Source organism: Phascolarctos cinereus, unplaced genomic scaffold (genome assembly GCF_003287225.1).
Source record: "Phascolarctos cinereus isolate Bilbo 61053 unplaced genomic scaffold, phaCin_HiC Scaffold_1;HRSCAF=81, whole genome shotgun sequence".
In the NCBI taxonomy this organism is placed as follows: Eukaryota; Metazoa; Chordata; class Mammalia; order Diprotodontia; family Phascolarctidae; genus Phascolarctos; species Phascolarctos cinereus.
Window position 1 is genome coordinate 39,695,958 of NW_027555514.1, and position 26,392 is coordinate 39,722,349.

The 26,392-nt window shown below is 41.2% G+C and overlaps 1 protein-coding gene across 2 annotated transcripts in view; it reads right to left on the reverse strand.

Moving 5' to 3' along the window:
* The window catches only part of CPNE4 (copine 4), a 493,746-nt gene that overhangs the window by 82,441 nt on the left and 384,913 nt on the right, over positions 1-26,392 (reverse strand). For both annotated transcript variants that reach the window (XM_078151566.1, XM_020987268.2), the window contains 2 exons: positions 25,424-25,507; positions 23,489-23,578 (listed from right to left, as the gene is read on the reverse strand). In XM_078151566.1, the coding sequence (XP_078007692.1) occupies positions 23,489-23,578; positions 25,424-25,507 (174 nt within the window). The remainder of the gene's footprint in view (positions 1-23,488; positions 23,579-25,423; positions 25,508-26,392) is intronic.

The window sequence follows — 26,392 nt, forward strand, 5'->3', positions numbered from 1 at the left end:
TGGGAGTAATAACTTCCCATTACAGAAAAGGATATTGCAAGATGATGAAAAACACTGTTGAGATAAGTGAGAATGGGGCTGAAATGGTTGTTGCCCTAATGAAATGCCTAAGATGGACTGCAGTGGTAAATAAGCTTGGAGAGAGGTGCTCCAGGCACCATCACTGCTTAGTGAAGAAAAAAGATAACACGAGCAAAGAAACCATTTTCATGCACTGCGCTGGAAATGGAAATCACCCAGAATGACCCAGAAAGTATTTATGTCACCACAGCATATGGATCTGCCACCTTCCAACATTCATTGCTTCTTCCTTCCTTTGGGTAGGATTGAGAGTCTAGTTTCTCAGAATGGAGGCCTGGGGACTGTTGCTTCAGAACACTGTGCATTCACTCATCACCAAAACAATTTCCATGTATTATCTTCATCATGAAAATGCTGAGGTTCAACGATCATTAGGATGTAGCGGCGAATATGCATTTATGTTTGTGTTTTGGCCCATGATTTCCTTAGTGAGGGCAGCTCTCAAGTGTTTCAGCTCAGGTACCATCTCCTATACCAGGCCTTTCCTGATTCCTTCCTCTCCAATTTTAAGTCCTCTCTCCCTTTCTCAAATGACTTTGCATTTAATTTTTATATATTTACGTTTCCTCCAGAAGAATGTAAACTCCTTGAGAGTAGGGCCTGTTTAATGTTAACTAAAAATAATGATAGCTAACATTTATATAGTGCTTTACATGTGATATCTCACTTGATCCTTACAAAAAGCCTGCAACATAGGTGCTGTTATAACTTTAATTTTACAGATGAGGAAATTGAGATTGAGATGTTAAGTGACTTGCCCAGGTTCACACAGCTAGTCCGTATGTGAGAGAGGATATGAACTCAGGTCTTCTGTCTTATAGTTTATCTACTACACCAGGAGTATCAAACTCAAATAGAAATAGTAGCATACTGGCTTAGAAAACCACAAATTCACATTATCTATGTCATATTGTATTTTTAATTTATTTTGGTAAACATTTCAAAATTATATTTTAATCTGGTTTGGGTGGCACTGGGAAGGTGTGGTAGATACTTGTTCAGTTAACTCAACTGAACTGAAAACTTCCTCTCTCCATGCAAAATAGTTGTAATTTATAGTCTTGAGAATTGCCTGGAGCACTGAAGTTTAGCTAGTCTGAATCAGGGCCAAGACTGGAAGTGAGGTCTTCCTGATGCCAAGGTCGACCTTACACTACGACACAGAAAGTCTATGCATCCTCCATTTTATTTAGGGTTTAAGAGAATATAGTAAAGATCTTTCATGTCTTCTGGTATAAGGAATTTCTCATGAGTAAATAATGCAGAATTTTAAATCTAAAAACTGATAAAATGGGAGGGACTAATTGATTTCATATTATCACAGAATCATAGAGAGTTGGAAAAGATCTCAAAAGCCACTTTGTCCAACCCATACCTTAACGGAGGGTATGGGAATGGGAAGATATACAGAAATGGCCATTATACTAAACAAAGTTAGACTAGAAGGTAAAATTAACTAATTTTAGAATGAAGGGTTAGGTTTAGAATAGGCTAAATTTTAAATAATCTAAAAGGATACATTTCTCCCTCAATCATAGGATCATATATTTAGAGATGAAATGGACCTTAGAATTAACAGAGGAAGAAAATGAGATAAAGTGATTTGCCCAAGGTCCCACAGAAAATAAATTCAAGAGTAGAATGGTTAAGTAATACACACAAAGAAAGGCAGTGTGATATAGTGGAATTGGGGGACTGAGGCCTAAGTCTCATTTCTCTCACTTACTAGCTGTGACCTTGGGCACTTCAACTCCGCCCATCTGTAAAATGAGGATAGTAAGTAAGGCTTATATTACCTACTCTGTGGAGTTTGTTGTGAAATAGCAATTTGTAAATATTAAAGAACCATGTTATTTATTTATTCCAAATAAATTCATGTGGAGAAGTTGTACAATTGGCAACAGAACCCAGTTCTCTGAGATGGGAAGAAGACCTAGGAAACTTGAGTTTCACCTTGGGAAAATGTCTCGTTTAGACAGACTCAGAGCATCCAATTTTTGATCCTGGGGGAAAAGCTTCTGTTGAATGGGGGTAGAATTTCTGCCTTTGGTGGCTTCCTAATGGCAACCAGCTCTAGAGAAAGGAGTGATGAATAGGTGGGTCATGAATAGAAAGGGAACAATCTGAAACAAACAAAAAAGCCCATCTGTTTTGCTTTTTTGTCCCAGGCCAGAACAATCTGCCAGAGGTGGTTGGGAACTCACCAGATGCAGTTCTCATTTCACTCTGAGGTAAACTTACTAAGACTCCAGACTTGTGCCTACAGGGACACATTTCTGATTTTATAATGGATTAAAATAGGAAAGCAGGATTCATTTTTCAGAAATTTTCTTTAGAGCCAATTTTTCTGAAACACACCAATTCCATGAAACCTATTCATGTGCTTATAGATTTGAAGCTGAGAAGGACAACAAAAGTCATGTAACTACCTCACTTCACATCTATGGAATCTGAGACCCGGAAAAGGAAGCATCCTGCCCAAGGTCATGAAGGGAGAGAATAGCAGAAGTGGTATTGAAGCTCAGGTCTGATGACACCAGAATATATTCAATCAATCAATTCACAAGCATTTATTAAGCATCTACTGTATGCCAACTACTGTGCCAGGTGCTGAGGATAAAAATCACGGAGAACAGAGAATGAAATTTGAAAGGGATGTACAGTCTAATGAGGGGGTCAACAAGCTTTTCTTTAAGGACATCTAGGTGGTTCAGAGGATAGAGCTTTGGGCCTGCAGTCAGGAAAACCTGAATTCAAATCCAGCCTCAGACACTTACTAGTTGTGTGACCCTGGGCAAGATACTTAACTGCCTGCCTGCCTCAGTTTCCTCATCTGTAAAATAGAGATAATAATAGCACCCAACTCTTAGGGTAGTTGTGGGTATCAAATGAGATAATTATACACACACACACACACACACACACACATGCCTGGCTATATAAATGTTAACTCTTATTATTATCACTTCATAAAGATTTGTCAGTATATCACAAACATTTGTTCCTGTACAAAAAGAAGGACACTGTATTAAGAAAAATTCTTTACAATTCTCACTTTATAGATGACAAAGTGAGTCCAGCAAAGGTCAGATTGACTTCTGGGTGTCTACACAATGCATCTGTAATGGCTGATGACAGAACTGATGACTTGAGCAGAACTCAGACTCCAGTCTACACTGTCCTCTCTTTAGACAAGAGACTACACTAACCAGCCTAAGCAGAGGTATCTGCTCCTGGTAGGCCCCAGAATTCCCTTTCACTCTGGAGCACTGGAATCTCCCAGGGTCCAATTCTGTTCTCAGGAAACATCCTCAACGTCTCTCTCCATACCCCCTGCAGAGGCAGATGAGTATCAGAGAGCTGAATACTGATCCTGACCCTGTGCTAAGTTTAGCCACAGCAGGCCTGGGGTTAGTCACACATTTTAATAACTAGCCGTTTGTTTGCAACGCACTTCTCACTTGGCAATTTGTAGCAGTCACAGAAAAGCGCCTGAAGAGGTCAACGGAAATGATGAAACAAAGCCTGGCAGGACATGCAGGGATATTTGAGAGCTCGTGGTTGCTAGGGACCTTCCCTGCTCTGCACACCCAGCTAGGTCTCCTTCTGCAGGATCAGCACAACCTTGGAAACCATAACTGATGATGCAAAGCTTTGGTCTGCAGATGGCACCACTTTGTTACAATGAAACCCGACGACAGGACTTCCCAACCCAGTCACAGACACGCCTGGTGGTACTTGTGAATGCATTGAGGAGAAGAGCGGTTGTGATGGTGGTGGTGGTATATTAACTACATCTCCCTGTACAAAATGGGATGAGACTCCAAGATGGGAAATGCATTTCTAGGAAGCTGCTCTGGCAAGCCTGGATATTTTATATGCTGCCATGCTTTGCAATGCCAAAGCCCCGTCAAATGTGAAATGCTCAGTGAGAAAACTGGCAAATGGGAAGCCTTGGATTACCCATCAAAGCTGAATTCACAGAGCCCACAGCTCTTCCACCTCTTAACCCTGGGAACAGTAATCAATACTGCCATTGCTACTAGAAGTGGTCCTCATGCTTGCCATACTGTCCCTCCTCACCTTCCCCTCTTGCATCCTTCATAACTCAGATCACAGCTTACCTTCTGTTCCATTGGTGGACCTTCCATCAGTTCTGAATATGTATATGTGTCTCTATCTATGTATAATGTACAGTTGTTAGCATGCTGTCTCCTCCATTAGACTGTGAACTTCTTGAGAGCACAGACTGTTCTTCGCCTTTCTTGTCTCTCCAGAGCTTGGCACAGTAGATGGCATAGAGTCGGTGCTAAATAAATTCTTGGGGGCTGATTGACCATCAACTACCCTAACCAACTGCCCAGACCAAAGCTCCTTTCTTTGGCCACCAAACAGCATTGGCTCCCACTAGAAAGCTCCTTTAGGGTAGGGGCTGAATCCATTTTGTATTATATCCCAAGTGCCTCTCACAGAAGCTGGCAAACAGTAGGTACTCAAATGCTTATTGCTCAACTGGAAAAGGTATCATCAACTTTCTGCCCTATGGCTCAACTCTCCATTCCCATTACTCCCCAAACCAAAATATTCCTTCCTGGCTACCATTCCCCAATACATGTGGTTTTCTCCATTAGAATGTAAATTCCCTGAGGGCAGGAATAGCTTTACTTCTGTATTTATACCTCAGCACTTAGCACAGTTTATGGCATAGTATATAGTAAACATTCGATATAGGTGTTTTTATTCATTTATTGTTAACGATGGACATTGCCCCCTGAAAAATCATAGCAACTTCTAAAGATTTGAGGATATCACTTCTGGCTTCACATAAGGCCCAATCCAGTCTTGTACACAGAAGGTATATAATAAATGTTCTGTGAACTGACCTGGACTGACTACAGATACAGATGAATGAAGTAGTTAAGACATATACCCAGTACTGTCTAATTGCTACAAAAAGATGTAGAATCAATGAAAGGAGGGAGTTCCTGGTTATCAGAGGTACCTCCCAACTACTGAGAGTTCTCTCCTTTTTGTCCTTCGTCCCATAGTCCCTGCCCTGTTGAATTTGGCTTTATTTTTTATTATATTATCTCCATTTGTGTTTTCTTTAATGTTTGCATAAAGTTAGTCTCCCATGGAGCATATGGGCAATAGCTAGTGGGTTTCTGGGAATCTCTAACGAGGCATTTGACTTTTACCTGTAAATCAGAGGTATCAAACACCCTACGACTCTCCCTAGGGGGCCAGAACCAGACTAATTTGTAATTGGGAAACATTAAACAAAATAAAACTACAATCGAGCATACATACACAAATACGTGGTTTTCTAAGTCAATATGCAGCCTACAGAGATCCTTATGTAGGCTTTAGTGGCCTCCCTTTGAGTTTGATGCTGCCATTATAAATTACTGTTTGACCAAGAGCTGAATGCCATGGAGACTCTTGACTTACATTCTGTCATACACACTAATCCTGAACGTATGCCAAGGGGATGGGTCTGGGCTATGGCTGGCCTCAGGGCTTCCTGGGCCTGGGCCAGGGCTTCCTCTCTGAGCTTTCTGAGAGAGAAACTAGTAGCATTGTATGTTATTATACTCTAAACATCAGACACTACCACTTCTCTGTACTCATTGACAAAGCCATTCTTTGCGTAACGTTCTAAGATGAAGACATTTCAAGTTATATGAATTACCTCCAGATTTTCAAAACTTATGGGGAGATTTTCACTATAAGTGTAATTTATTCATGTACCAAATGCTGACCAGTGTTTCCAATTTTAAAAATCTTTAAGAACTGTTTTCTGTACAATATGGTTTACCCATGTATGTCAAGATATAGAAGCTGCTCTTATTTTAAAAAGCCAGTCAAAGACTCTTAAGGTGAGGATTTGATAAATAAACATCCATCAGAAGTAAAAACAAAACAAAACAAAACAAAAAACCCAAGACCAACACTGCACAGACATGCAAGTTTATAGGTGGAGGAGTGGGACAAAGGGACCTGGCAAAAATATAATAGACGTTAGGAACTCTGCTGTGAGACCTCTCCTTTATCTCACAGGTGGCCTACAAGGCAAATGCATCCTGAATCCATCCAACCGTTTGCATCTGCTATCCTAAAATGGGTCTAGTACCAATCACACATGCCTTCAATATTTCGGTCTGCTGGCAAGTCATTAAGATGAGAAGTCACAAAGCAGGCCCTTTGATTAACACTGGCTCCTGCAGAAGATGGAGAGTACCTTTCACATCATCTGTCAATGGCAATTATATTTAATGAACATCTGCTCCAGAATTTCGCCTCAGCACCACTGGTGTGGCCAGTAGACTTTGGTGGCCCACGAATTTGATGAGAGGCAGTTCTCTATATTCAGCACTGGGCAGAGGTGCTAAGAGAAATCAGGTCGAGACAGATGGGTAGAGGAATAATAATAATGATAACAGGCTGACATCACATAACACTCTGGGGGAGGAGGGTGCATGAATCAGTGATTTTATTGGTGTATGGAGCTCCTAGTTAGGAAGTTCTCACTACCGAGGCACGTCAGGTAACAGGAGAGTTACCTGTGTCAACGGAAGGTGAAGGAAGTGGCCCAGGGTAAATGACACAACCAGTCTAGAGCAGACAGTGAAGTGGTCTAGTGCTCTAGAAGGCAGCTCTCTCCCCACTGGGCAGCATAGCTTGTCCTGCAGGACATATTGTGATTTGCAAAATGATTTCATATATATTTTCTCATTGGATTGGAAGACCATCAAGTATAAGTATTATTATTGCACTCATTTCTTCATTTTCCATCTCTGAATGCTTAATTCTATATGGGCCCTTCTACCTGTCTGTCTATCCATCTATCTATACATCCATCTATCTATCTATCTATCTATCTGTCTGTCTGTCTGTCTGTCTGTCTGTCTGTCTGTCTGTCTGTCTATCTATCTATCTATCTATCTATCTATCTATCTATCTATCTATCTCCAGCATTTAGTAGAGTACTTGGCACTGAAGTGTTTTCTCTCTGCGTGTGTCTGTCTGTCTGCTTCTCTCTCTCTCTCTCTCTCTCTCTCTCTCTCTCTCTCTCTCTCTCTCTCTCTCTCTCTCTCTCTCTCTCCTTCCATCCATTATATAGAGGCATCATGGTGTAGTGGAAAGCATGCTGGCTCTGGAATCACCAGGAATATAGTTCCTATCCCCCTTCTCCCACTTACTCCCCGTATGACCTTGGCCAAGTCTCTTCACATCTCTGAGCCTCAGTTTCCTCTTTGGTAAAATGAGGTTATTGGACTAGATGGTTGCTGAGGTCTCTTCCAAATCTACAACTATGACCTTATTAAGCACCTGCACCTTCCTCCAAGCTAGGGATAGAAACACAAAAAGGAAACAGTTTTGTCTTGAACAATCCACAGTTTCATTGAGGCTAAGGGAAATTACTAGTGAAATAATTTGAAGACTTCAAAAACATTCTCTCTTCCAACTTCTTTTCACCTGTTACTGACCACATGCCTTCACAGACCTCAGCCAACTTTGATGAGTCACTCAGAATCCAGGATGGCTGCTGGCTATGCTTTTTATCAGCAAGAGAAGGAAAAAAAAAAGAAGAGATAGGCAGTTAGCTCTGAATCCATTTATTTTCTCAATTCTTTCTCTTCTCAGATCTCTGTGGCAAAGCTTAAATTGCTGAGATCTGGACACAGGAAAGGCCTGCCATATGAAAAATTGATTTGCAAGGAGCAGAAGCTTGGGGCACATTGTTCAGCTTTTAGCCAATCAAAGTGAAATGAGTGGAAAGTCGTGGCAAATTGCCTCTCTAGACTCCAAGCTCCATTAATTTTAGCCACCATTTGCAGCTCTCTAGGCCAATATCTTTGTGGTCCCTGATGAATTGCACCATTGCCTTTCTCTCTGTCATGTGTAAGTAAGAGCGAGGCACTGGTGCTGCTCACATTACTTACGAGAAGTAGGAAGTGCAATGTGTCAAGGCTGAAGAAAATGCGTTTAGGTCAAGAGTGGAATATCAGATCATGCCCTGCATTCTGGCAAGCAGGTAAATTGCTTGAAAATTACCCACCCAACTCAGGAATGAAACTATTAAAATTCAGAATATTATCTACTGGAAAAGACATCAGTTGTGATAAGTAGGGAGAGAAGCAGAAGAGGACAGTTTCATTGAGGCTAAGAGAGACAGCATGGTGTAGTGGAAAGCACACTAGTGTTGGAGAGACAGAAGCAGAGATCCAACCCTAGCTTTCCTCCTCGCTACCTGGGCCATTTTGAGTAAGTCATTGGATTAGACAACTACAGCTGGAATGGACCTCTGAGGCCCCTTCATATTACAAATGGGGAAACTGAGACTGAAGGGGATTGATTCATTTACCAGAGGTCACCCATGTGGTAAAGCATCACAGCTAAGCCCAGTTCCTTTGACTGGAAAGCCAACCAATGCTGTTTCCAAGTCATTTCATCTCTTCTTGCCGCCACAGATCTAGAACTAAAAAAGACCCCAAAAGTCACTGAGTCTAATATCTACATTTTACAGATGGGGAAACTGAGGCCCAGGGAGATGAAGGGATTTGTGGTTCACATAGATTTTGTCAGAGGCAGTATCTGAATGTAAGTTCTCTGATTCCAGAACCCAAGCTCTTCCTCATCTGTAAAAATCAGTGAGATGAACTAGACGCTTTCTACAGTCTCTTTCAGAAAACTGCTAAGGGTTGTGAAAGGCATAATTTAGCCTTCTGAGTCAGACCTACAAGTACCTCCTGTAATCTCTTCTAATCTTTTTCATTCTCCTTTCTTTCAACCATCTGGAGTTTTCTTGGCACAGATACTGCAGTGATTTGCCATATCCTTCTCCAGCTCATTTTAAAAATGAGGAAACTGAGGCAAACAGAGTTAAGTGACTCATCCAGGGTCACATAGCTAATAAGTATCTGAGGCTAGATTTGAACTCATGAAGATGAGGCTTCCTGACTCTAGGCTCAACATTGTATGCATTATGGCTCCACCTAGCTGCTCTTGAACCATCTCAAAAACAAGCAATCCCTAAATGCCTTTAAACTGATTTTGCCTCCAGCATAGATCTCTTCCATATTTGTTTCTTTGAGTCCAGCCAGTCTTCTAAATTCTCTTAAATGTCACTGCCATTATTCCACATGGGACATCAATGATTGAAGTTCTAGTCTCCAAATGTAGTAATTCTACTAATGTCACTGATGGGGAGGAATCATTGGAGAAACATTCCATTTCACATCTATTTGTTGGCCTCTTTTCATGAACAAATGTTAACAAACTATTTTAACTGGGTCTTATACAAGACCTTTTACAACTCTCTCCCCTCCATGCCTAAAGGTTCTGTGGAGACATGTCAACGCACCCACGAACTAGGAAGAAAAATATATCTTTATTTTGATATAATTGGTTTCCTTTGTAAAAGAATTTTGTGTTTTATTCTATGCATTTAAACACTGTTCTGAGGAGTTAGCAGTAAGCCCCAATTCAGTCAGTCAGTCAATAAAGATTGATTAAGTGCCTAGCCAGGCACTGGGAATACAAAAAGAGGTAAAAGCTAATCCCTGCCCTCAAGGAGCTTACAATCTAACGGGGGCCCCATGCCACGAAAGGGAAAAGAATCTCTGTATTACAAGCTCTTTCTCCTTCTTTATGCCAGCCTTGAGCCAGAGTCTCTTTATTATCATCATCAAAACAACAACAATAATGATATATACCTCCCTCACCGTGGACATTTCTCTGGATTTTTTTTATCAGACTTGATTTATCTGAAAGGAAGCAAAAAGTCCCTTGAGATTGTAAATAGAATAAATAAGCCTGGTTATTAAAAAAATACGGTTACTGAGGATTATCGTTGCAGAGCTGTTAGTCTGTCTGAAAGCAAACCCTGCTCTAAGAAAACAGTGAGCATTCTGAACCCCAAACAAATGCTCACTTTGTATGATCTGAGTCTTCGTCTTTTAGTGTGGCATTGGTGGGCTCACCTGAACCGAAGAGGCTGCCTCCACTGTGAGGTCTGCTTGTGGGGACTAACTCCTTTTTTGGAAATAGTATATACTGCACACAGAATCTACTATTTCAACATAGGGCAGGCTACTTCTACATCCTTGGAGAGATGCCACTATGCCTTGTAAACTCTTGGATCTCCCAGATTGAGAATCTTGGGGCTTGACACAGTTAATGACAGAGAAAGGCAAGTCTTCGCCTAGCTCAGGTCCTTGTAATCAGCACCGAAGAAGGAGAGGGGGGCGTTAAGTATCAAATACTTCTATATCGCCTGACTACACAGTGGGCAGAAAGGAAAAAGGAAAATAAAGAAGGTAAAAAGAGGTGTCTGATGCTTTGTTCAATAAGGAGACACATACAAAATGCTGCAGAGTATATGGGGAAATCATTCCTTTCAAAGGCTGGGCTATGCACAGACACTCAAGTAAACAGCTACCTTTACAGAAAAACATCTGAACATAGCTTAATACCTCCGAGGAAAAATAAAAGCAAATGGACCAATTTAACCTGAAAAAGGGAAGAAAAGTGGTATTGGTCTCAGGTAGCATCTCCCTACCTGAACAAACTCTCTCCTCACCTCCACCTTTATTAGAATTCCTTTGTTGCTCAGTTGTTTCAGTCATGTCCAGCTCTTCGTGACCCCATTTGGGGTTTTCTTGGCAAAGATACTGGAGTGGTTTGCCATTTCCTTCTCCAGCTCATTTTATAGATGAGGAAACTGAGGCAAATAGAGTTAAGTCCAAGTTAGGTCCAAGGTCATACAGCTAGTAAGCGACTGAGGCCAACTTTGAACTCAGGAAGATGAGTCTTCTTGACTTCAGGCTCGGTGCTCTATCCACTGTGCCACCTAGCGGCTCCATTAGAATTCAGCTGCTCCATTAGAATTCCTAGGCTCTTTCAAAGTTCAGATTGAGCATTGCCTTTTTTTAAGAGTTCTTTTCTGATACTGTTTTTCCCTACCTCGCCCTGGCTGCTAGAGCTTCCCCCCCTCAAAATAACCTTATATTTTTATACACCTACATCCACCCACACACATATTCATACACACACACACACACACACACACACACATATATATATATATATATATGTATATTTGTACATGTTGTCTCCCTCAGTGGAATGACAGTTTTGCAAATCCTCCATACCTGGATACCACCATGGCCTTCTTTCCAAACAGTACAAACTAAAGACCCATGGGTCTTACTATCTGCCTTGTAGATGAATTCCCTTATATATGCTGTCTGTCCCAATTAGAATGTGAGCTTTCCAGAAGCAAGGATTTTCTGGATTTATATTTGTATACCTAATGCTTAGTACAATGTTTGGCACATACTAGGTATTAGAATACTTGTTATAATTGATTGATTGAGGGAAGTCATTATACAGTTGATACTAACTAGCTCTTTTCCCAAGGATCACCAAGAATCACAAAATGGCAGCCAGGTGTGAAGTCCCAGAAATGGAAAGGATCTCAGAATCTTTTTAGTCTGACCTAAACCTGAGCAGAAATCCCCAGCATACCTTCTAGGTTCCTCTCAAAGGCTGCCCATGATAAAGAACTCATCACCTTTTGTACAAGGTCCTTTCTCTTTGGGACAGCCTTAATTACAAAGAAATGTCTCCTTATATTGAATCAATATCTATCTGTCTGGAACTTCCAACCATTGGTTCTGTTCTCTACATCAGGGGCTCTTTATTAATGGCAGAGACCCTTTGGCACTCCAGTGTGGCCTTCAGATTCCTTTTCAGAATAACGGTTTTTTATTTTTAAAAATTCATAATCAAAGGAAATGTTAAATTTCATTTAGAACTTTATGAAAATAAAGATGCAATTTTTTCTAATCTAAGTTCATAGACCCTCTGAAATCTACCCACAGACCCACGGGGGGTCCATGGACCCTAGGTTAAGAATTGCTTTAGGGCTGAGCACAAGAAGACTGTTCCAAGAAAACAGTACAGTTCTGAACTTTAAACAAATGCTCTCCAGATGTGCTCTGCTTCTGCATATATTAGTATAGACTTGGTTCACTCTGGGCCTAGCAGGTCTCACCTAAATAACCCTGAACACAAGAGTTCGTCCCTCTTCTGATCCCTCTTTCCCCTTGACAGCCCTTCAAGTATCTGAAGACAGCTCAACTCTTATTTCGTATGAGAAGAAAACGTGGAAGCTTCTTTAGTTGCTAATGACATAATTTCCCTTCCTGAAGGAAGGTGTGGCAACAAGGGAAGGGGGATAAACATTTATGTAGCACCTACTATATACTAGGTAGTGTGCTAAGTGCCTTACAGAAATTATCTCATTTGATCTGTACAGCAACCCTGGGAAGCTGAGGAAACTGAGGCAAGAAGAGGTTGATTGACTTGTTTGGGAGTCCTCCAGGTAGTAACAGTCTGAGGTTAGATTTGAATTCAGATCTGCCTGGCTCCAGATGCAACGTTCTATCCACTGTACCTAATGGATACTGGACAAGAACATTTAGTTTAAAAATATGAAATCATCCAAGTCATTAAGGCTTGGAGAACTAAGATTATGGGAATGAAGAAAGCAGAGAGACACAAATGCAAAGGAATCTCAAAGGAAAGCAATAACCCCATGATTCTGTTTTAAGTTTCCAGACAATGGTTTTCTTACCAATAGGCTACTAAGTCCAAGTGTCACCTTGCCAAGGTATCTAGGTATAGATGTTTACTGACTGAATGGTGTCTGCATGTGTCTGGTCCCCTTCATACGGAGCTTTCTGTTCATTTTTATCACACAGCTTCTGACCCAGACTGATTGATATCTTTTAAAGATCCCCTGCCCCCTTTCCAAAAACTTAACTTTTAATGATACATATATGCATATAACACATATATTTGAGTATTTACATATATGTAATTTACATATGTGCACATATGCATGTGTATGTGCATGTGTGTGCAGGTGTGTGTATATACACACACGCAGAGGAAGACAATGTAGTGAAAACAACTGTAAGCTAGCCTAGGAGACCTAGCCATTAACTTCCTGCGTGACTCAGAGAAATTCACTTAAACTTTTGAGTTTCCTCATTTGCAAAATAAGGTGGGGCCTTGGGGGTGCCCCTTCTATTCTGAAATTTGATCTTTCTATAACTAGGTTTTAAAAATAGGTATAAAATGGCTTCTTCCCATTATAATTACATTAACACAAAACTAGCAGTTTTCAGTCTCCTACAACATGCCTGAAGTTTCTGACATTTTTTTTAAACAATGACAGAGGTGTGGCTCTTACCCGAGCAGGTGTTTGGGGGTCAGGTAGCTGAAGGGACCCCCGGAGAGTGACCTGGAAGTCACAATATCGGCTTTAGGCTGCGTCATTACTACCGTTTAAAGAATTCAATAAAGGTTGTTTATAGATTGGTATAAACATCTAATGTGGTATTATATTGACGTTTTTCCCCCAGCTAAGTCTCCTTGGGGCTTGTGGGAGTCATGTACTTATTGGGGGTTACATAAGGTGTGGATTGGACAAGGTGGCCTCTGGGGTCCCATCTACATGAGATTCGTATCCCATTACCTAGCCTGCTGAAGGCTGACCATTTATGAGATCTTTGGTTCCAAAGGGAAAAATGCAAAAAGCTAAGGTGAGCAAATTAAAGTCAGAATTCTCTGTCCACTATCTCCTTTTCCTTTTCTCCACAGCAACTTGTAGTATCTAGGGAGCTGGCCTCAGAGTCAGAAAGATCCAGTTTCAAGGCCCCATCTCTAATACACATTGGCTGTGTGCCTGTGGTCAGGTCCTTCTCAGCCAACTCTGAGACTATATGGTGGAACAGTTACAAGATCTGCATCGGGAGATGGAGTTTTCTGTGCCAATGAAATCACAGATCTGGCATCTGCCCCCCCCGCCCTCTTTATCCCCTATACTGCCCAGGTAACCCCTACGTGCAACAACCAAAAAAGCCCCCCCTCCCTGGAGGGGTTTAACTTGCACTTGACTAAAGGTATCTTATAGGGACCTTTCCAAATGATTTGTGTGCAGACTCAGAACTTAAATTCGTGTCCCTGCCAACAAGTCTTGTGATTATTGGTTCTAGACCTGAAATGTAGTCTGCCTTTTCAAGTTTATATGAGAAAAGGGAGTAGCAGAGAGGAGAAGCTGACAGTCAACAGTCCCACTGAGGCAGGATTTGAACCTAAGCTCTTCTGGGCCCAGGCCCAGGTTCCTTCCACTATACAAGAGGCCAGACTACCTCAAGCCATTTAGCAGCAGCTGAATGCAATGCCCTAAAGAAAAAAAATGGTTTGACAGCTGAAAATGTTTGCGGAGGGATCATCACTTGATCTCTTTTGGGTCATATATGTACTAGCCAAGAGCTAAGGCCTGTTGATATGCCTGTTCCCTCATCTAGACTGTTGGTGGTCAGTTCCATCCTTGAAAAAAGCCAGGGGTGAGCCTAACCCAAGAGACCATCTGAAGAAGGCCGGGAGGAGAGTTGGTATGATGAGCTGTGTGTAATACATTCTGACAAGCCCATTAGTGTTTTTAACTCTATCATGGGAGAGCTGCCATGATGAGTTTTACGTACTAATACAACCAGACATGCTGGAGGGTCAGCAATGATAATGTTTGGCCAGCTGTTTAATTGCCTGGGAAGAGTTACAGGGAAGATTCTGAAGGAGAGGATTATGAAGGATCAATTTTCTTCTGGAATTACACATTCTCTCTCTCTCTCTCTCTCTCTCTCTCTCTCTTTCTTTCTTCTGTCCTCCCTTCCTTTCTTTCTCTCCTTTCTTCCCTCCTTCCTTTTTTTCTTCCTTTCTTTGTTCCTTCCTTCCCTTTTAATCCTCTTCCAATGAATACCCAGAGAGAACCTTTAGTGGCTGCAGATTCTCAGATTTACTAATAACGTCCAGGCTGACTGTGCAAGAGAGTAGCAGAATGACCTAAACCAGTAGGTGCTGTAGACCTAGAGAATGTGAACACTAGCACAGAAGGGACAGGAATGAAACACCTGGTCTTGTTTGGCAAAATGCCAACAAGACTCTTTTAAAGCCACAGCTTCAGAAATAGAAAATAAAGATTTTTCAAATCCTTTTTTCCCCCACTGCTGATGCTAATAAGTCAGTACAACATACAGTGGAGCTCCTGACATTTAAAAAAACTAATGGAAACCAGCGTTGAGCAAATGTGCTCGTGAATGGCGCAAGGCATCACTGGGCCAAGGAGGCAGCACCCTCACTTTGAATTAAGCCAGGGAGCTGAACGAAGACATGTACAACCCCCCCCCCCATAATCATTGTCCCACTTCATCATTCAGCAGCTCCCTTGGCTTCTCTATTTCCCTCCCCTAATATTGCAGCATCAGTTTTATTATTTGCTTTCAAAAATTATTTTATTATTTGCTCAGCCTGCTGGGGAGGAGTGTTATGGCTAGCTCCAGATTTCTGATGAGGAGACTAAAGTGAAGATAGAGTAAATTCCAGGGGGTTACAACCCTAGGAAACACAGCTCCCCTTGAGGGAGGCACAAAACATCAATCAATAAACATTTATTAAGTGTGCCAAGCACTGGGCACATCAAGAAAGAAATCAAACTGTCCCTGCTCTCAAGGAGCTTACAATCTATCAGGAGAGATGACATGCATAGATCACTTCTCAGTATTTGACACTTACGTCAGTGACAAGGTAAGCTCCCAGCCTTCTTCACTTCTAAAAGAGTGTTTACAATCTCCCCAGATGATGATGGTGATGGTAGATTGGACTTACATAATAGCTTGCGTTGACATAGCCTTTTAAGATGTCCAAAGCACTTTACATATATTATCTCATTTGAGCTTGACAACAGCCTTGCAAGGATGGTGGTATCATTATCCTCATTTCAAATGAGATAAAGGACACTTTGCAAATCTTAAAGCACTATATCAATGCTCACTATAAGAACAGCACAAGAGAATGGTGGTGGTGGCAAAAACAAGGATGTCAACAATTATGACATAATGATGGTTGTTATTTCACAGTTGAGGAAACCTTGGCTCATTATTAAATTCATTAGTAAATTTCAGTAGTAGTATTCAAAAGCAGGCTTTCCCCAGCTTCAAGTCTGGTGCTGACATGACACTCGGTAGTCTTTGTCTACAGCACTTTAAAGCAGACAAGGCACTTGACTCACAATAACCCTGTGAGGTTAGTAGCATATAAATTCTCATTCCCATTTTACAGATGAAGAAACTGAGGCTCAATTCATACATCAACAGGCATTCACTAAGGACCTGTGCCAGGCTCTGGGGATCAAGAGATAGAAGCCAGACAGCCTCTGCCCTTAATGAGCTTACATTCTAATATGGGAGCTTACAGTCTGACCTCCAGATTCAGAAATTCTGAGAGACTCATTCCCCGTCAGCTAGCTGTCTAGTGTCTAAGCCAGAATTCATAGCCAGGGCTCCTGACTCCCAAGTTCAGGCCTGCTACATCATACTGGATCACTGAGAAATGGTTATCCAGTGTTTTTGTCCTGAAATTTCAAAGCATGGAGCCCAGTGGATTCTGATCATTGGCCAGGGGGAAAACCGACATGCTAAGTGGCTTCCCTGTAACCGATTTCCTTATTGATCTGAATATAGTCTTTATTTTTCCTGAAATTAGATTGTATAAAACTGGAGTATGGCTTATAAGCAGTTGTGACTTTCAATGCATACCTACACATTTTCTTCTTTTCAAAGAGGTTTCATGATAGCCAATATTCCCAGTGACCTATAGATAAAACAGTGTAATATGTGAGTATGGCAGTACAGTCAGACCAAATCAGACAGAATCATAGAGTTAGAGCCGGAAGGACTTTAGAGGCCATGAAGTCCAACCCCCTCATTTTACAGATGAGGAAACTGAGGTACAGAGAGCTTAAGTGAGGCCCAGGATCAGACAGTGGGGATCTGAGGTAGGATATGAATCCAGATGTTCCTGAGTCCAGGTCAGTGCCTTGATATCTACACCATTCTGTTGCTAAGGCCCTGGGGGTCTCTTATCACATACTTTGGCTTCATACCGAGCTACATTTCTGTACTCTCTACATATCCTTTTCTGCCATGGTTGTCTACCATTGCAGTAGGATGGTTGACTGGACAAAGTGTTTTAGACCAATCAGGTAGCTGGCCCTGTAAGGATTTGTTTGCTGCACTGTAGAATTTTGACAGGTTGGAGTCGAAGTCTGCTTGATATAAATGCATTCAGTTATGGTTTGAATTTAGCTACAGTCTGGGTCATATTCTTCCCTTAAAACATTATAGATCATAAGCCTTTTGATGGTAGGTATGCTCTTTCCATTTTCGTAATAACTTGATAGAGCACTCAATTTCCCCATCTATAAAATGGAGGGATTGAAAGTTCCCATCAACTGACACTGTATGACTCTCTCATCGACAGAGATGTTCATATAGTGAGAGGCCTTCAATTATCTGAAGGCATCCATCCCGTCCTAACTCTGACTGCTTCTCCTCTTCCTCCCACTCCAAACCAATCTCCTCTTCTCCAGATAGTTCTTTGAATTGCTTCTCATTTGATATAATTTCAAGCCAAGTGAGAGGAATATAGAATCAGATATCAGATCTGGCCATCCACATGGCCAACATGGATTTAACCGAGAAAAAGGTACCAATTTAGCAGATAGTTGCAATGCATTTTACTTTGCTTATGCAAATCCAACAAGTACTGTTATTCCTGAAGAATGTGTATTGCACCTCTAAATTCAGAAGCCCCCACCCATAGGCATATGAACTCTGTTTAAATGGGCTCTTGCTTCTTTGTGCTTATAGCACTAGTTATCGAATTTCTATGGAGACTATGGTACTCGGTGTTGGTCCTTGCTAAAGTAGTCAAGAGTCCCTGTTGGCAACGATGCTGACATAAGTGTACAAGTAATTATAGGACACTTCGACTGAGTGAGCTTTTCAGCTGATGGATGGAAAACCACAAGCACCATCTTGACTATGGAAGGATTACATGAAAAACACTTTCAAACATAACAAATCTCAAGAAAATAAGTTAGCAAGATTATGACTCTTTTCATTCTTTTTCCAGTGACACAACAGATGATAAATATAAAGCAAAATAGAGAGCTAAGTATGGTTTCCCGGAATTTTAAGGCCCTCATGCTTCCACCAATATCGACCTTAAAAGACTAACTCGATAATCCTATTGTACTACGGTTTATATTAACAACCAGTAATGATTAGTGTGGGTGTTGCCACAGATGAAGAAATTGAGGCAAAGAACAATAAAAAAAAATAGTTTATAAGTTAACTAAAGAAAGTAACATTGTATTCATGTTATACAGAGACTCAGGAAAGCTAAAGGAGATGAGGAAACAAAGAGGGCATGAGCGCCATCACAGTAAATTCTACATATGCATCACTTGGGGCAGGATTTCTGATTGCTAAGTAATGGAGATAATAGAAGAGCATATTCATTTACAATCTTTTGCTGTTTTTCTCCCTGCTTGTATATGTGTGCATCTTATTTTCCTTTCTTAAACCCTTCCTCTTTTCAATGGAAGTCAAAATTAAATTTACATTAAAAGAAAAGAATAGTTGGATCTCAATCAGAGATGATGATACCACCCTGAAGATCTGTGCAGGTTTAAATGGGATGGAACTCCATGTTCCACATGCCGGACATTTTACACGAGGAAAAAATGAATAGATGCACAGATATGACTCAGAGGTTTCCTGCCTTTTTCGGAGCAGGGTAAGAGAAAGCCCAAGAGGGGTGGGAAGCGGTTATCTCCCAGTAGGATATAAATTGCCAATGAATCAGCAGTGTATTGGGGTCTAGAAAAGCAGGCAGAATTCTGGGATGAGCATACAAGGGCCTGCAATCAAAGGCCTTCTTTCAAGGCCTGGCTTAGCTGCTTCTTTCCTGGCACCAACATTTCTCCCCTTTTCCCCTCCCACAGGCGCAACTAAAAGAGATCTCACTCACCTTCCTCAAGTTTTTCATGGCACAGTACCCCAACTTCTCCTCTGTACTGATCCTATTCTGCCTGGAATAAGAGTTAATGTAGTTCTTTCCTACCCCCTTTCTAGTTTTAAGTTCTTTAAGTGAAATCTCTATGTCTTATCTACCTTTGTGCCCTCAGAATCTCACAGAGTATCCTGCCCAGGGTGAGCACTTAATAAGTATCCTTTGAATAGAATGGTGAGGTTGTCATTCCCCTACACCCAGTGCTTCTGAGACCTTGAATAGAGAAGAATATGATGAAGACTTAGAAAATAATCATAGAATTTGGGGGATTATAAGGAATCTCTACAGCAGCATAGCTGACAAGTGGTCATCCATAAACTCTGTGACGAAAGGGTCAGTGGACTGAGTTTATTTAGCCTAGAAAAGAGAAATCTTTGGGGATGGGGAGGTGGGAGTATGTGTGTGTGATACGTATCAGATTCCTGGGATTACAGATCATAGTAATGATACTAATAATTAATAATAATAACTCAGTTTAATAGCACTGTAAGGTTTGCAAGATGCTTTATGTACATTATTTCATATAATGTTAGAGCTAGAAGTGACAATAAAAGCTATTTAATCCAACCCTGTCATTTTACAGATGGGGAAATGGCCCTGAATTAACTGAGTCATTTTTATCTTCTTATACTTTCAGTACATACAATAGACCAAAGAATAACATTGGGTTTCAAAGTGAACACAGCCTTATTGTTAAAGCAAAGGATTAGAAAGGGGAAATTAGATTGTAAGCTCCTTGAGGGCAGAGATATCTTTTGCCTCTTTTTGCATCTCCATCAAGAAGTACAGTGCCTGGCACAGAGTAGATGCTGAATATATGTTTACTGAATTGAATTGGAAATGACTGATCCAAGACCATAAAGCTAGTTAGTGGCAGAACAGGGACTTGAACCCTGTTCTCCCAATTCCCAGCTGAATATTCTTTCTGTATATGATGGTGACAAAGAGGGAGAGATGTTTAAAGAGCAGACTTCAATCACATTAAATAATTTGTAGGAAGGATGATATATAAGTCATTTTACTCTGCTGAGGACACAGCAAGCAGGGATGGGCTTAAATATTGGGATTTAGATTGGATTTTGAAGGAAGACATCAACAACTCCTTGACTGTCAGAGACATGCCACATTTTACCAATGGAGCTCATGGAAGAAATACACAGATGCCATTCAAGGACTTTCCCCATCACCTTTGGTGCAACTGGATGGAGAATGTCTATTGATTGGTCTATGCTATACGGTTGGAGGGGCAACCCATTGAGTTGGTCCATCAGTAAATCTATCTTTGAATAGATATGACAGACAGACAGTGAACCAGGTCCAGTATTTCATAGGAAGAAGAGAACAGATTAGATTGCATCTGAGAAGGTAGGAAGAGTTTTCAAATATTCTCAACTGTTCCCTTACACAAAAAACTCCATCTTTTAACGTCAATATTCTCCCATTGAAGCATGAAACACCACAATTTCTAGAGTCAAAATTACAGGTGATCCAAAGTCCAATGGAACAATATATGGGTGGCCAAAAGTAGGTCTTAGCATGTTAGTAACAACTGGTTTATAAGAAGTGAGATACAAGGTATCATACAGGAAACATACCACCGCCATGACCTCAGAGGCATCCTTGACTTTCTACTTTCCCTTATCTCCCATACCACATTATTTAGTCTTGTTGATTCCACCTCTACAAAATCTCTTGCACGTTTCCTTTTCTCTCCACCCAGCCACTACCCCAGCTAAGGCCACTATTGCTTCTTACCTGGACTATTGCAACAACAGCTGGTATTTATATAATTAGCATTTAAGGTTTGCAAAGCTCTTTACAAATATGATCTCATTTTATCCTCCAAAAAAATCCTAGAAGGTAGATGCTATTATTATCCCTATTTCACAGATGAGGAAACTGAGGCAGACAGATTAAGTGACCTGGCCAGGGTCACACAGCTAGTAAGTGTCTGAAGCTGGATTTGAACTCATATTCCTGATTCCAGGTCTGGTGCTCTATCTCCTGGATCACCTAGCTGCAGATAAATATAATTCCAGGTAATTTGAGGAAGGAGAGGTGACTAACACCTAGGGCAGGCTTGGGCAGGGATCAGGGAAGGCTCCGTGAAGGCGCTCTAGGATCAACAGTGAGTCTTGAAGGATGATAAAGATTCAGCTGCATTGGAGGAGGGGACAGTGCATTTCTGGCTTGAAGGACAGTTGGTATGACTGCACCGAGAGGGCTGGTGTCATATCAGATTTGGGAAACAGATGGTAATTCAGTTGGGCTGGAGCAGAGTGTATGAAGACAGTGATATGAAGTAAATTTGGAAAGGATGTTGGAAAACAGATTGTGCAAGCCTTTCAGTGTCAGGTTAGGGACTTTACATTTTATTCCACTGTCAATAGGGAGCCCCTGAATGTTTTTGAGTGGAGAAGTGATATCTGCCTTCGTAGGATACTCTGGCAGGAGTGAGTAGGACAGAGGGGGAGGGTGGAAGGACAGTCAGAAAGTAGGAGGCCTGTGAGGAGGTTATTTTATGGATTTGGGGCCTGACGACTGGCTTGGAGACAGGGAGAAGGACCCATGCAGTCATGAACGGAGGAGGGGACCTGAGAGAAGCCCGGAATGTTTGTGAGAGATTTTGTGCAGGCAGAATCAACAGAACAATTTATCCTTTTCCTAGGCTGTTTTCCCCAGCAGACATCAAAACATCTCAAAGTCAAAATCACATAAAAGCTCTCTTCTAACCTTTTTTTTAAAATACAACTTGATTTATTTTATCTCCTAAAGACATTCTAAATTCCATCCTCTTTCTTCTGGGGTTATTTCTTCTCCTGCAGGCCTAAATCAATGTCGTAGCCTGTGTTAGATATTCCAGGAGACTCTGTCCCTTTAAGCCAGCGAATGCCTTCATGGGATCCTGGATGAGAATAGGAGCTGGTGCTCCATGGGACGCCACAGACGCCACAGCCATCTACTGGGAAGCACTCACTACGGTCCGTCAGGCTCCAAAGCACTTCACAATGACTATCTCACTGGATCTTCTCAGTGACCCTGTGACGTAGGTGCTGTTATTATCATCCCCATTTTGTGTTGCTGTCCAGTCGTTTCAGTCCCGTCCGACTCTTCGTGACCCCATCTGGGCTTTTCTTGGCAGAGATACTGGAGTGGTTTTGCCATTTACTTCTCCAGCTCATTGTACAGATGAGGAAATTGAGGCAAGCAGGGTGAAGTGACTTGCCCAGGGTCACAGAGCTAGGAATTATCTGAGGTAGGATTTGAACTCAGGTCTTCCTGACTCTAGACCTGATGCTCTATCCACTGTGTCATCTAACAGCCTTTCTTCCCATTGTACAGATGAGGAAACTGAGGCAAACAGAGGTTAAGTGGCTTGCCCAGGGCCACATAGCTAGGAAGTATCTGAGGCTGATTTGAACTCCTCTTCCTGACTGTAGGTCCAGTGCTCTATCTATTGTGCCCGCTATCTAGTCTAACCTCCTTATTTTACAGATGAGGACACTGAGGCTATGAAGGGGGAAGTGACTTGCCTAAGGTCATAGAGTAGTAAGTACCAGATATGGGCTTTAAAACCATATTCTCCAGAGTCAGGGCATCATCTCCTGCACCTTGGCCTCCAATACTATAGTCTCAAACTTGAACTGTATGTTTGCTTTAAGCACAGTATTTATCCATTTTATTGCTACTGTCAATCAATCAATAAGCATTTATTAGGCACCTACTAGGTGCATAGGCACTCTATTAAGTGCTGGGACAAGAAATACAAAGAATGACATGATCCCTACTCCCCTGGAGGCTCCTTTTTCACCAGACTGCATTTTCATCCCAAGAGAAGGACAGAATGCCCTATAATCGCTCCCGGGGCAGGTGTAGAAGAGCCTTATGTACCCAGTGAAGGGCTGAGGAACTGTGCATAGGCACGGGATGAGTATTCACCCACTTTACCAAGCTGGCCATCCTCTGCAGCCACCACCACCACCCAACTGCTCTCATGACCTCAGGCGCATCTCGGCTGGAGCTATGAGAGAGTCCATCTCCAAGGGTCTTGACCCTGACTTCCATGGGGTCTTCTATAGATAGGTTGCGCACTGCCTAGAAAATACCTCTCTATATCACTCCCTAAAATCATGGACTTTTTTTTCTCTTCCTCAGCACGGATGAAATTTGCCACAACAGATGACATCCACTTCTCCATACATGACCCAGAAAGCAGCTGTGGTTTCTTCTGTCAGAAGAAAACTACTCTTCCTAACCAAGGCTAAGGAGAAGATACAGCACAGATGCCCGGGACAGATAGTATATGCAAGCAGGCAGCACTTTCATTTGAAAATTAAGAGAGAAAGGATGGAAAGGCAAGGGAAAGGTACAATTTTAGAGAAAGGGATTTTTTTCCTAACACACACAGATCTCTGACCTTCAGTCGACGGTCCTGGTCTCCACTGCACAGAGAATTTACAGAGACTTTGAACGACTTCCAAGCTGGGCTTAAGTTATTCATCACAACCTGAGAATAGAAAGAGTGGGGTGGAAATAAAATTCTTGACATTTGCACATTTCAAAATAAAAACCAATCGAAGCATCATTCTGGCTCACAAAAAGGACATTCATCAGGGACAGGTCCCTTAATGAAGAGCTGAAGTGGTAAATCTTTTATACTGTCCACTGAATGGATCATTAGGGGCAGAATTCCCTGGAAATGGGCCAGGCTAGAAAGTACTGCCTGTATTGTTTAATGACTACCACTCCTAATATCAACCACCTGGTAGTTTATATTATATTTATATTAAGATGATGGTAATATAGAAAATCTGGCTGGGGCTCCAGAGGTATGGCTGGTATCTGGCCAGTTTGGAGTCCTAGGTACTGTGATCTTGGGAAACTCAGCCTCACAGAGACTCAGTTAGTTTCTTTATCTAAGAAATGAGAAGGTTCCATTACATAATGTTTAAGGTCTTTTTTTAGCTCTAAATCTATGATCTTATAACATCTAATTCTGCAGGACCATCAGCAATGAAATGAATTCTCCAAAATAGGTCAGCAAAAGCTTTGCCTCTTGGGGAGATAAGGCATCAACTCTGTCTAGAAGACTGTACCACTCCTTAGTAATTATTAGTAGTCATTCAATAACATTGACTTGGTGTATAATCCAATAACAATAATAATAATAATAATAATAATAATAATAATAATAATATATTAATCTTAGACACCTACATTAACTCATTTGAACCTCATCATAACCTTGTCAGCTTAGTACAGTGGTTAGTGTTCCCATTTTGCAGTTGAAGACATTAAGGGCCAGAGAGGCCAAGAAACTTGCCTATTGTCACCCAGCTAAGAAGAGTCAGAAGTAGGATTTGAGCCCAAATCTTCATAACTCCAAGGCCATCACACTATCTAAGTCAAAGAAATGTTTTAAGAAATAGAAAATTTGAGGGACTCCCTAGGCTTCCTCCCACAAGCAAAATCTTATTGGTTTTTTAAAATTTTAATTAATTTAATTTAATTTTAAACAATTAAGATAATTCTGGGTGATCAAATTTCTAGTTTGATGTACAAAGTCTGTGGGATTTTTGATTTAGACTTGGAAGGTGCCTTGCTGATCATCTGACTAATGAAGAAAATGAGTTCCAAAAAGGTTGGGGTGGCAAAGTTAAAAAGTGACCGAGGCAGGATTGGAACCCCTGACTCCAAATCCAGGGCCACTGCCATTGGATCTAATCGCTCTTGAGAATAAAGCTGAAAGTACAGTTTATTGAGATGTCAAAGGCAATTAGCAGTTCACCACCCCATGAATTCAGGCCCCCACATACAGAGTGCTATCCCCTCAATGGTTTAGAAAGACAAGGCCAGGCCAATGCACAGATGGTGGACTGCTGGAAGCCTTATTCAGTTGAATTCATCCTAACTGAAGAAATATCCATTCAGTGCTTTCTCTATGGCTCAGTGGAAGAGCCTGTGAAGAGTTCTAGACTTGGAAAATATAGATGCTCATTATAGACAGGGACTGTTTTCATTTCTGTCTTTGTATCCTGAGCACCTGGCATATATTAGGCACATAGTTGGGACTTAGAAAGTATTTGTTGAGTTAAATTGCATTTGTGGAATCCATGTAGGCTCAGAAAGTTTCCCTGTGCCTTAACTGGTCAACCTGCCTTTCAGAAGACAATGTAGGAGCAAGCTAGGTGGCACAGTGGATAGATTACCAGCCCTGGAGTCAGGAGGACCTGAATTCAAATCCGACACATAACTCTGACTAGCTGTGTGATCCTGGGCAAGTCACTTAACCCCAATTGCCTCACCAAAAAAAAAAAAAAAGACAATGTGAAAATGACTAGCGCCTTCTCACCTCAGTCCTATGTACAAGCTGTTGAGTAGCGTCATCATTCATGCGGAAGATCTCCAGAAATGGATCAGACTTGCTGAAGAAATCCTAAGAAGGAACACAGAAAAAGCAGTCAATTCTTGAGCCTCATTTCATTTTTACTAAGGTTCTTCCACTTTTTCCCTTTGGCCATATACCAAGTGGAGGGCATCCCACTGCTTTCTCTCCCCTAATCTCTGCTACAGTTTGGTCTTTCTTGGGTCTCTCTATTCCGTGACTTATTATGCCATCTTCTCTCCTCTGTTCTCATCACTACTGTCTTCCTCCTCCCTCCCAAGAGAGGAGGCTCTTTCCATTATCTGTGCCTGGTAACTTAATTCTAAAGCCATTTGAAAAGAGGCTTTTGTAATAAAAATTGTCTAGAGCAACAATAACAATATATAGCATATATATTTAAGTTTTATTGATTTTTTACATTACAAACATTTACAAATTCCCCTCACTCTGTGAGATGTCTTATAAATAAACAAAAAAAAAATTAAGCAAAAAACTACAGTGACCTCATCTGAAAATGTATACGATAGCCCCCACCTCTCTATTTTCTGAATATTTTTAATTAGCATAAATTTATCTCTCCATCCAAACTCCCACCCCATAAAAAAGAAAAGAAAAACAAATTCTTTCTAATAAATATGCAGTCAAGAAAAACAAATTCCATCATTAGCTGTATATAAAAATATATGTCTCATTCTGAACTGTCAGTCTTTCACGTCTTTGTCCTAAGGTTAATAATATGTTTTATCATTAGTCCTTTGCAATCATGGATGGTCATTGTACCGATTATAGTTCTTATAACTTTCCAAATTGTTTCTCTTCACAGTGTTGTAAATCGTTCCCCTGGTTCTGCTCATCTGATTCTTCATCAGCTTATACAAGTCTTCAAAAATTGTTCATTTTTTGTAACATTGATGTTAGCAAGGAGGCAGGTAGGTG